This window comes from Cibotium barometz, chromosome 63 (assembly GCF_041138505.1).
Source record: "Cibotium barometz isolate CiBa-2024 chromosome 63, ASM4113850v1, whole genome shotgun sequence".
Taxonomy (NCBI): Eukaryota; Viridiplantae; Streptophyta; class Polypodiopsida; order Cyatheales; family Cibotiaceae; genus Cibotium; species Cibotium barometz.
Genome location: NC_141108.1, coordinates 23,553,854 through 23,566,121, shown reverse-complemented (window position 1 = coordinate 23,566,121; position 12,268 = coordinate 23,553,854). Strand labels below are relative to the sequence as shown.

Sequence of the window (12,268 nt, the reverse complement as noted above, 5' to 3'; positions counted from 1 at the left end):
CTAACCTGCTTCAGTTGTACATGCAGGTCACTGCCACCACTTGCAAAGATGTATGTCTTAAGGCTTCTCTACCTTGAAGTTGCAGTTGTTGGCAAGCTTATGGAAGACTGGATTCTTCCAGATTATCATGCAAAGCACAGAGTAGCTATGGATAGGCTGGAGCAACTCCGAGTACTTTTGTTGGTCTCTGAAGGGTCGGAGTGAATTCATGTTTTATAAGCTATTTTTTTAAATATATTGTCACACTGTGTGTTTTTATGCAACTATCTACATACATATTTTACAGGAAGAGAGATCCGAGCTATAAACTGAATCCGAAATTTCAGAAGCAATTGCACCAAGCCTTGACCAGTGGGTTAGTGGCAGATGTTATTTTTCTTGTCTAGCCTTCACATTCTTCTTGGCTAGTGTTTACATTTTTTCTTGGCCAGTGTTCACATTCTTATATGTGCTGTCTATTTTTGTGAGATCTTCTTAACCTTGATAGTTGATGTGATATACAGTGGAGGGCCTCCAAGAGAACCTTTGTCCAGTAGTATCGCCGTAAGGCTTCCTTCGCCAGCAGAGTTGGACAGCTATGCCATGAAACAATGGGAGGTGTGCTTTTCTCATAGTTAGCTCCTCTCTTGAAAAGCACGCAGGTGGATGATATATGAATATGACATCATTCACCTGTATGTTTTGTAATGACTACCACATAATGCTACCTTTTCTACTGGATAGGGAGTCCTTCTACAACTTGTGAGCACAGCATTTCCAGAGAACTCTCATGACCGCCCTCATGATCGCTTTGTTGTCCAGACCTTTCAGCGGGCAGGGCTTCTGGACAGGTATTTGGCCAGTGCCACAAGTGTACAGTTTGTTCAACTTGTACACATGGGTTTACAGGTCTTTAATGTTTTGGGGCGGCTCTGTGTTTTAAGGGGAAGAGGAGGAAGGAGGGGGGGGGGGTGTTCAACCGACATCCACATGTGCATGCACATGCTCGTTCATGCAAACAAGCCTTACTTTACAAATCTGGCCTTACGCTTTACTTTTCTGATGCAGTGGTACGGGCTTGGCCAAACTAACCGAAGCAGGATTTCAATTTTTGGTAAGTTGGGGAGTTTTCTATACAAACTTGTTGGACTCAATAGCCTGTTGGACTCAATGCTTGCACACTTTTTCAACTCCTTAATGCCTAGGTTTTATGACGATGTGTATCATTGGGCCTTCAAATGTTGAAGGGTAATGTGACCAACATTGCAGCTAATGGCTAAGAACTGTGGAACAGCAGCCACAAGGATAACATGTAGAAAGAGTTTTCATTGTTGTTTTTATAATCAGCCTATCAACTAAAGGATATAATTTTTTAGCACTCAGGCAATTTGGAAAGTATGGAGTTGGTACCTTAGTAGTGTTTCCTGTGAGGTGGGTTCTCTCATGCTACCCTTTTTTGCCACAAAAAGGGACCCTGATAGCTCACAGTTGCATTCTGCACTCATTTTTCGTTCATGCAGTTGATGGATACAAACTACCAGCTTTGGCAGATCATTCGGGAGTACATTTCTGCTGCTGAGGTAATGCATTGGACAGTCTTGTGGTCCATCCCCAAAACCAGAATCGGATTTGTAGCCTGCCTCTTTAAATTTGATGAAGCATTTGTTATAACTGTATGTGATTTCAGGACAGGGGGATAAACAATGTAGAGCTGATTCGTTTTCTTCTTGAACTTGGTTTCCATGTTGTTGGAGAGGTGAGCTTTTTAAGATTTTGTGCTGCTGTGTTTGATGGTATGGTTGATCAAGGGCTTGCTTTGATCTAATCATCAGAACTCTTGATTGTGTGGTATTTGTTTGAACTGAGCAGACCTCTAAACACATTATGCTTAGAAGAGAGGAGTAGAAGGGGTTAGTTGGAGCTTTTTGAAGTCCCAAATAAGGGAAATGCATATGATTTTTTGATCTGATGCTGGATGCAGCCTTATAATAGAAACACACTTACAGGCACAGAGCAAATGGTTTTAGAGGAGATTGCAGTGCTAGGGCTTGTGCAACTTCAACAGGTAGAAAGAAGCACAGGAAGAAGACGCTCAACCATTTCTGCATGATTTTTTTTTCATCTACTAAGGACTCGAAGTTGCAACTTCTTAGGGAATGAAGGAGCGTTGGTTTATACCCACAAAACTAGCTGCAAACCTTGCCACAAGCCTTTCTGAAGGCTTAGGCCGACATCCTTCAGAGGTAAGTGTGCTTAATATATTAGTGTAATGTATGTAGTGCTGACACCTTCCACAGGTGCCAGGCACACATGGGCAGGTGGTCCAGTGTGCATGCCCAATATCCCAAGGATATTTTATGTCATGCTCTCATTTTTACGGGCTACTTCTTGTAAGTCTTTTGTTTTGGGCTTATTTGCAGGGGTTTTTGATTATAGAGACAAATTTTCGATTGTATGCATACACGGCTTCCAAATTGCAAATCCAGATTCTCCGTCTTTTTGCAAGGTGGTCTCGGCTCTACTAGTTAGTACTTGGATAGTCAGTCAGTTCCCTAATCAGGATTTTATATTTTCCCTCCTAATTACTTGGTGCCAGTGTTTTTAAAACCATTCGTGTGATTGTGTACAGGATAGAATACCAACTCCCTAACCTTACTGTCGGGATATTAAATAAGGAAAGCGTTAACACAGCTTTTGCAAGCGGTATCACTGCTGAGCAGGTTTTGTCTCCAATGATTTTGGTCCAATCAATTAAAAAAATATCTTAATTTATTGATAATTATATGGTAGAAAGTCTTCTTTTTTTTAAATTTGATTTAGGTGAGCTTGTTATCGACACATAGATTATGTGCAGAGGCATGCATCTACATAGAAAGACACTTGAACATACAATGGGAAATAATTTGCAAGGTTTTGAAGTAGGCAGGGGCACAAGGACATGCAAGTGCACGTATGCATACAGGCCATTCTGCACATTATATATTGTGTCTGTGTGCGTGCACACGTGCAATAATAGTGTTCTACTTGGAGTCTGGGCTGTGACTTTCTCTAGTCATAAGGTCCATTCTGACTGGCCAGAAACCCAGTTCCCAGAAATCAGATTCAATGTGGATCCATCAAAATGTCAGTGTGAGCATAAGGTACCAGCAATGTGTGGGCTAGCTGGGAAGCAGACAGCAAGGCAAGCCTTTCAGCTGTAGACAGGGTGGACATCATAGGGTAGCCAGGCATGACATCCTTCAGGCCTTGCAGGCTGTAACATGGTCCCCAACCTGGTGTCCAGATTTGGTGTGCTGGATGGGCTTCTACCTGCAGCTTCGTTGTGAGCTCTTTGGTTGTGACTTGGTGTCTGTAGGGCCTGATCAGCCTGGTGGGTGCGTGGTTGTGGCTATTATTTTAGAGGGCCCTCCGCCATCTTATTTTTCATTGTGCGTTGCAACAAAGTCCCATCTTCCCTTTGTGTTCTCTAGAAATTATTTTGTAAGGTTAGTTGCGCTTGATTTTTGAGGGAAAAATAGTGAGGCAGAAAGACACACGGATCACTCAAAGACTTGAAACACCTCCTCCTCCAGGATAAGATCTTTCTATTATTAATATGTAGAAGGAATCATCAATTACAATGCTTGCAAATAGGATCACTGTCTTGAAAGGGGAAATGGTGTTTTTTTTGGAGAGAGTTCGGCTTCCTCTCTAGCTTGTCTGTCTGAAGGGAAACCACATCGTGTTGGCGAAGGGGCAGCTTTATGCTGGTGGCCTTTGATGCCATGCAGGGTCATTTGTCTTAATGTCCTTTGTGGGCTGAAGAGTATTCTTGAACTTCCAATTACAAGTTTCTTGGTTGTTTATGCATTGTTTCAGCTCTCAAGCTCTGTAGTTGTCTACTTGTGCTCTAGCTCTTCCAATATTTTAGATGCTCTCAATCCCTGTCATCTGGGTCTTCTTATTTCTAACAATCAGGGGCTGACTCCTGATTTTGGACCTCTATGCATCTACTTAGCGCAACAAACTTTTTGCTTTCTTGAGTAATTATGTCAAAACAAATTGGGGGGTATGTTGAATTGAAATAAGTGTTTTTTTATCCAATGGATATCTGGGGTCTATCACTTTTCTTCTGTGCATCTAAGACAGGGAATAAACAATATAGAGAGGGATTGTTGACTGAAGGCACGCGAGTAAAGCTTTGTAAATGTTTTGGAGTTTCGGAGTTTTTTTGAAAATTTGTGGAGTTTTGGAGTTTTTTTGAAAATTTTTGCCAGTGTCTCATGTCTTTGTAAATGTTTGTAAGATTAAATAAGTAAAGCTCATGGAATTTTCTGGTTTGTAGATTATCACCTTCTTGCAGCAGAATGCTCACCCTCATGTTGCACAGAAGGCGCCCTCTGTTCCAGAAACAGTGTCGGATCAGGTCTGCAATGTCTTGCCTGTTTTTGGGTAGCTATTCAAACTGCATAAAGTGCTTGTAAAAGCCTCAACTATTTGCAACACGGGAGACCGTCTATAAACTACTGATTCTTCTATTGTCTTTTCTAAGGGTGCGTATAACTATATTATGAGAACAAGATTTGGCTCTGTCCACTTTCTTCTTCTTCAAAGATTTTAGCCTATGAGGCTGTGGGTATGTCATCCATGGCTGTGGTGTGGTGTCCTCTTGTGGTCGGAAGAACTAAGTGATGGTCGCCTAGGGCTGGGGTGGATGTCTCCCACGAGGTCTCAATTCTCTAATCAGCGAGTCTATGGCAATGAAGCTCTAGTAGGAAGAGGCCTAGGCACCACCGATCTGGATAATCCATGATCCTAGATAAGGGTCCAGACTCCAAACCCCTCTCTGGAGAGACAGTGGAACCTCTTATAATATTCTGTGCACCTGCATATGAAGTGCTCCTCTGACTCGACCTTCCTCTAGCATATAGAGCATATGGTGTCCTCACAAGGTATCTGCATGGCTCTCCCTGTCTCTATCCTCAGGTGGTGCGATGACACCGCAACTGGCCCATTCAATCTGCATGGCATGTAACATGTATATGTCAAGATATCTAGCCCTCAGTATCAAACTCCTATGTATGCCTCATGAAAGTATCCATGTAGTTCTGCCGTTTGTGTGAGAGTGGCTCATGTGGCTCATGTGTTGTGATCCAGGTGTCTTGTATGTATAGTCCCAATAAATCATATTTGATTACCCGGTTCCTGTTTTCCTGAGACAGCCTGATGAATGGGGAGTGCCCGGGTCATCCTGGAGTGGCGGGAGGTGATCCATCCTGAGTCCCAGGTGCATACTCGACTATACCATGACTCGTGCCCATCTGTTGCTAGCTGTTGGGAGGTCTGTAGGGGAGTCTCCAGGGGGCCATGGCATTGATCATGTGAATGCATGTGACTGTTTGGAAGAGTCCTCTACTACCATGGGTGTGAAGTGTTCAGTGTTGCACAAAAGGGAAGAGCCAACTATGGATATTTGAAGAGATAGGCAGCTGTGGCTATGTAGAGTAGAGAGAGAGAGAGAGAGTTAGAGAGAGAACACAATCATCAAGAGAGAGTTGAACATGACTCAATGATGTGATGGTTTCTTTTTTTCTTCAATGAAGACTGAAGTACATGCACCTTAATCGGTTACAAAGGTTGCCCCAATGACATCAATGTTTATGTTAGGCACACTACCCCTCTTAAGAGGTGGTTCACACATCGACACACTATCTCAGTCATAAGAGTGGATTCACACACTCGCACACTATGTTGACCAAGTACACAACACGGTTTAGCAGCCATTCAAATTTCACACACACACTTTAGATCGAGTACACACCGACCATAACAACCACAGAGATAAGGCCTTGCTTCCAACAAACCCCTGTCAAGGCCCATCTCTCCTGCTATGTCAAGGATAAATCAGGACCCCTAGTCTTGTTTCACATGCCTACAAGGTGCACCTTGGGTAGAGCTAACAACCAAGAAGAAGGACCAACCAGATCACACACAATCCACATGGCCTACATCATAAAGTGTGACCAGAGATGGTTACAACGATGATAAACACTTGATCTAGAACACAAAACACAACTTGGTCTAACATACAAAACACAAACACATATCTTGACATAGAAAACACACATTTTTGCTTTGTAGCAGCACATTTATCATCACCCCCCCTTGAATACCAACTTGGCCTACTCATTTGGCTCAGAGGTTGAATCATTACATAAAGCAGATTTTTCATCTCATTCTTTGGGAAAAATCAGGGTTTCCAAAAATTGATGCTACAAGAGACTATAGCAACACTCCAATGCTTCATATATGCTTTCAATTTTGAAAAATGTTGGGGGATTTAAGATTAATGCTTCGATTAAACAGGATTTAAAGCAAAATTAAAAAGCCCCGAATTTTACTCCTTGATTTTCTGTAGGAGTACTTCAGATGGCTGATTCTTCAAATTTTACTTTGTACCATCTGCCTGCAGATGTCACTTTGAGCCTCCTCTTGTGATGTGTTTAGCTTAGTTAAGCATATTGGAAGTCTTCTCTCAGCCTTAAACACCATCCTGGAACAACCTGATGCAAAACGCAAGCAAGAGAGATGGAGAGAAGTGAGAGATATTTGAGTTTCAATATATTCTATAGTACCAAAAGGGTACATTCTTGGCTAGCCCTTGGCTGCCCCTCAAAATGTGGTAAATCACCTAATCTAAAGTCGAATCTATTACTCAGCCCACGGGAGGGTGAATGATCGACAAGAACTCAGCACCTTGCTATTTATTTATAAGGCATGGAAAAACCATCTGGACTGGCCGACCTGCTGTCGGCCAGGTTCTTGGACAAACCTTCACTTGTTGCAGCCGACTCAGATATGTCTCCATAAATGCTGGCCGCCAGCCTCTTAGGTTCCTTCAGTGTCTTCCCTGCTCACAGCTAGCTGCTGCAGTTCTTGAATCAGGTCCAAAACCTTGTCTTTATCTGTTGCCCTTCAAGGATTAGCCCTGTGATCAGCATGTACATGTGCATGCACATGACACCTATGGGGACTCAAAGACTAGTCGGGCATCTGGCAACAGATTTTAAAAAAAAGGCAGCTTTGAGAATGGCTCAACACAACTCAATGGTGTGATAGTACATGCACCTTTATAGGTTACAAAGGTTGCCCCAATGACATGTCAAGCATACACAAATATCTAGATATTATTTGATATCCCTCTAAGAGGTGGTTCTCCCACAGACGCACTAGTGGGTTTACACACTCGCACACTATGTTGACCAAATACACACACAACACGGCTTAGCAGCCATTCACACACACTCAGATCAAGTACACACCGACCATAACAACCACAGAGATAAGGCCTTACTTCCAGCAGGGTGCTGCAGCAAACTCTGCCAGGATAATATCAGATGCCAAAGCAACACATGGATGACAACACACTGCCTCTGCGACATGTAATGCCAGCTTTTCAGTATTCACCCTGTGTGATGTTAATAGCATGGTTGAAGACAATGGTTGAAGACAAGGCCAACCGTGGGAGCTATTGTTGTGTCCCCAAAGACGTCGGATCGGAGCCTTTGTATGTAAGTGACCAGCTGAAATGAGGTATTTATGTGCGGTAGGCCACAATGTCTGCTACAATGTTGTGGTGTGGGATGGAGGATTTGCTGCACGAGACAATAACATCGTGATCTGCAACGTTTAAAGTCTCTATGGAACTCCAGTCAAGAGATGTGAGATTGGCTGCCCAAAATGATGCTCCATACATGGCTGCTGGTTTGAATAGTGAGTCAAAGAGAAGAGATTTTGTTTGTTCTTGTTAGAAATGTGCTTAGAAGCTAGACATGCCAAATATGCATACCCCTGTTAGGAAACAAAGGGGTCAACTTTCATCAAACGTACAAAGAAAACTTGAAGAGCAAGAAAAAAACCACGAACCAACTCTATTATTCCATGAAGGTGTAAATATATGCAAAGCTAGCCAGATTTGGCTTGATAAAATTAGCCTATCTTCTAAGTTTGGTAGTTTTCTAGCTTGGGCTACACAATTTGCCTCTATCCATACACCTTGAGCTTTGCAGTAATGTCCAACAACCCCATGGTCGTGGGGGGGGGAGAGAGAGAGAGAGAGAGAGAGAGAGAGAGAGATGCATAAATGCTGCTCTGCTGCAGATTCGATTATGGGAGAGTGATTGCAATCGAGTGCAGTATGTCCCTGCTTGTTTCTACGATGATTTTCCATCAAAGGTCAGTTTATATGTGTGTGTGCGTGTGTGGCCCTTCCCTCTCTGGTGTAAATAATGTGACACTTTTCCTTACAAGTAGATAGCAATTGTCAGTTTTCATTCAACTGTTCATGATGAGATTGGTTCTAACTTACCAGTCCAGCTGCTAATTCTAGTGAATACTCATTGTGTTTCAGGAAATTTTTGAATCTGTATGCATCTATGCTCAGGATAGGAGTGGGCTTGTCTGGCAGGACAACTCCAAAAGAAGGCTTATAGTCCGTGCTGATCTGCATGAAGAGATACGTGCATATATCAGGCAACAAAGTGCTGTATCATCTCAAAAGAGATGATGGGTTAGGTGATTATATTCTAAGGTGGCTTTCCTGGCTTAGTAATAAAGGTTCTGGGCTCAAGGAAGGGCTGCACAATAGTAGTTGGGAGTTGCCTAGAGGATCCCCTATAGGTGTAACATGAAATGAATTATATGGGTAAATGTAACATACTGGATGCCAGTACTACACGAGAAAGGTTTGGCCAGATGCTGGTAATGTCAACGCTGCAAGTTCACTCTTTGTGAAAGTAATGGGGTTTTATCTTTTATCTCCTATGGGCTCTTTGTGATCTCTTCTTGGTAGTGGAGGTGCTGCTTGAATCACTATTGATGCAGTGTAAAGCAGTAGTTCAGATGCTGTTTGGTTAAGGCGAGTAGATAGAAAGTGTGGTTTGTGTGGGTAAGTTATTGACTGGGAATTTCTGTGGGCAACCAATCTCTGGAAAGAAAAGAGGAGTGTGTGGTTTCCAGGAGCAGATAGAGTCCGTGCCCATCTCATTGGAGAGAAAGGCCATGGCATCAACTTTTGCTAGTGGCTCTCTCCTTACCTACAAACCTCATAAAAGTTGAGAGCTGTGTTTCTGTTCTCAAACTGGATGACTTTGCTGCATAGAGACAATAGTAGTGCCCTAAAATCCATTAGTAGTTGAACTGCATGTTCCTTACCCTCTTTTGCTGGTATGTATAGACATCAACACCTTAAGATGAACTTGCATGTGATAACCCATTGTGTGATGGTTGGGTAATGGCCTCTACTACACTACCAACAAACACACAAGAAGAAAACTATAAGGGATCAGAATTGGGGGACACTAGGATCCATCTGACTGAGGTGGCTCCTCTAGCTATCCTCTCAGGTTAGCACTGACATCCAACACCTCTGATCATCCAACTACAAGCCTTAGCTAACCTCAGCTAACATCTAGCTGACCAAATTAGCTCCCAGCTGCTGACAGAGAATTGACTGCATCAGCTAACCTTACATACACAACCCCAGGACCTTCTTGGACTTCTAACAGTCAGCTGTGACTCAACAAACACTTCTCCCAAGCTCCAACAAGCCAAAGCCAACCTTCTCCACCTTTAGCTGACTATTCTAATGCTCAGTTGATTGATACATAATTGACTTTGTACCTTTCCAACAAACGCTGATTGAGTCAACAGTGATTTGAAAACACTTCATCAGACATCTGACTAGCACACACATAAGCTTCATCTTCATTAACTCAAGGAAAACAATATCTTCATCACAATTGAAACATAAAAAACAAAGGACTTTGCAATCACTTGCAATTGACAGGAACCAAACTGTGTCTGCTTCAGATGGACAAAAACAAAACAGCGTCTCAACAACCCAGAGACCTGGGTTCAAACAAAAGAAGAAAACATCACAAAGCTCATGGATCCTCCGTAGGATCCTGGCGACGACGACTTCAAACTTTGACGCCACTGATTAACAGCAAGTCTTTCTCTCATAGAAACCAGCACTCAACTCATAGAAAGCAGCTACAATTGAGGATGAATTCATCTGAATCAAGTATCTAACAGAGTTCAGCTCCTCTAGAGGACACACCTAGAAGATTCTCTGACCTCCAGCTCTCCCTCTGCTTTGATCCAAGCAATCCCTCTCACTACAATGTCTTCTTAGAAAAAAACTACAGGAACTCCAACCTCCAAACTTCAACCAAACTCTCATTGGTGGTCTCTCTTTCCATACCATCAAAAACCACACTAGATCCAGTGCAATTCTCCTTATTCTACCTCACCACCGCCTTGCTTGTTTCCAAAAAGTAGTGTCGTCTGGCTTACTCTTTCTCCCACATGCTTTCCCTTTTCATTTCACGCGCTTGCGTTTATCCTCTTGACCACACAGTTGTTTGCCATCTAGGATTTTCCACACCATCTTTTTTACATTGTCTACCTACACAGCATGTTGGTTTGGGCTATGTATTCTCCTCACATATAGCCCACCCCCCTAGGTGAAAACATCTGCTTCAAACTGCTCTCTTGCACAAACCACTTTTTACAACTCTATATACATCATCAATAGCATGATCTAGCACTTCATCACCCCCCTGGATCAAAAGGAAACGTCACCTTCCAAAGTCTCCGAACAACATCGATCCACCCTTTTGGATCAAAGATCTGCACATAGATTGCAAACACTCCCTTGGTTTTGCCTCTATCGCATGGTTGCATCGTCCATGCATACTCAACCTTATCATTTCACCTTTGTGCATCCCCTCCTTGGTCTTCCACTCGACTCCAAGAATGTTATCGAAGACATGCTCTTACACATTGCGACTTAGCCACATTGTCCTTGTCCTGTGTAAATCACTAGTGTAAGATCCCTGTCCCCACCGTACCACGGATTCGGAGTGCTAGCAGCGGAAGTAGCACATCTTGCGCGGGGAAGGGTCCCACACTTGGGGCCTCGCCCACGGATAGCCGGACAGGTGACTAATTCCTCGATTCTTCCAAAACCGAACTCGAAAAAACCTCTCTTGCCCGGAAAGCACAGACGATTCCTCTAGGATAAAATTTTACAGATCATTACTGACCAAACTGATCCGACCGCACCTATAAAGATACTCGGCCAGATCAAGGAAGAAACTTGCACTTGGATCATAGAGATCAACGCTTTTTTCTCCATCAAGAGGCACAACCGTTGATTCCTATCCATAGAATAATTACTATCCGGGATTTACTTCATCTATCGTAATAACGGAAAGGAGTCTCATTTTACGGATCCAGCAGTCTAGCCTAACCCCATCCAGTCCCATGGGTTAGCCAACCGCCCAACCTGTAGTAATGGGATCCAATTTAGAATTTGGTTAGGTTTTGTCCCGGGTACCAAGGAAAAGAGTTCCGAGGTCCTCTAGCCGGATATTCATGCAAATTTAACACCAGTCAAACCACTTACACACCCAATATGAAATTATCTTTTTTACAGATTCAGCCATCTTTAAAACAATCATTTAATGAAACCATAGAATCACTGATCACAATCCTCCAAAATATCCAGTTGAATCTTAATTTTCAATAATCATTCCTTCATCGGAGTATCTATGGCATCATTGGCAACCAGAACGCTCACCACCTGTCCACTCAGGGGCCTTTTCAATAGTTCCTAGCTCATAGTACCCGACAAAATAATCACTTATAAAATCAAGATGGAATCTCCGTTGAAGATCAGCAAGATCAACCAACAGATCTATATAAATGAGCCATGGACTCATCCGTTGAGAACCACAGCAAGGTCAATCAGCCAGATCCACACTCGATTTCAGAAAACAACTCTTACTCCTTGTTCCAATATCTTCCTCGACGCACGTGTGGGTATCTTCGGCGACCCAGAGCCCGAGCACCGTATGGTCAGCACCCTCTAGGATCCTTCGCAGGTCACCAACGCTTCACTCATAGGCCGCTTCCTTGGTCCCTCATCCACCGTACCGGAAGCTCACCATTTAAATTGAACCGAGGCTGGTGGTCAAGACCTCGGCCGACCTTGCTACGCGAGCAGCCTCCGTTGACTCTCCGTCAGCTGTTGCAACTGTATCAGCTAGGTCTCCATGACCTTATTCACTCACAAGACGGTCAAAATGCTTCTCCAACATTCTTGACATAAAACAGTCATTCACAAACAGGTCACAAATACAGTTTCTATAATGAATTCTCGTCTTTCCAATTTGTTCCACATCAATACATATTACTTAACCCAATTCCAATCATATGCGTATCCATTTTCAAACTAGATATATCA

At 43.0% G+C, this 12,268-nt stretch overlaps 1 protein-coding gene across 2 annotated transcripts in view; it reads left to right on the top strand.

Moving 5' to 3' along the window:
• The window catches only part of LOC147603857 (transcription factor-like protein), a 55,630-nt gene extending 46,851 nt beyond the window's left edge, over positions 1-8,779 (top strand). Inside the window, exons 3-17 of one of the 2 annotated variants that reach the window (XR_015265578.1) lie at positions 27-194; positions 287-355; positions 504-597; positions 724-830; positions 1,048-1,093; positions 1,500-1,559; positions 1,667-1,735; positions 1,961-2,044; positions 2,133-2,222; positions 2,400-2,485; positions 2,609-2,699; positions 4,304-4,384; positions 5,181-5,245; positions 8,119-8,193; positions 8,369-8,779. Coding sequence is in view for 1 of the 2 variants with exons in the window: in XM_086796395.1 (XP_086652521.1) it covers positions 27-194; positions 287-355; positions 504-597; positions 724-830; positions 1,048-1,093; positions 1,500-1,559; positions 1,667-1,735; positions 1,961-2,044; positions 2,133-2,222; positions 2,400-2,485; positions 2,609-2,699; positions 4,304-4,384; positions 8,119-8,193; positions 8,369-8,524 (1,276 nt within the window). In the remaining variant the exon portion in view is untranslated. The remainder of the gene's footprint in view (positions 1-26; positions 195-286; positions 356-503; positions 598-723; positions 831-1,047; positions 1,094-1,499; positions 1,560-1,666; positions 1,736-1,960; positions 2,045-2,132; positions 2,223-2,399; positions 2,486-2,608; positions 2,700-4,303; positions 4,385-5,180; positions 5,246-8,118; positions 8,194-8,368) is intronic. The other variant, XM_086796395.1, reaches the window with a different exon arrangement.
• The last annotated feature ends 3,489 nt before the right edge of the window (positions 8,780-12,268 follow it).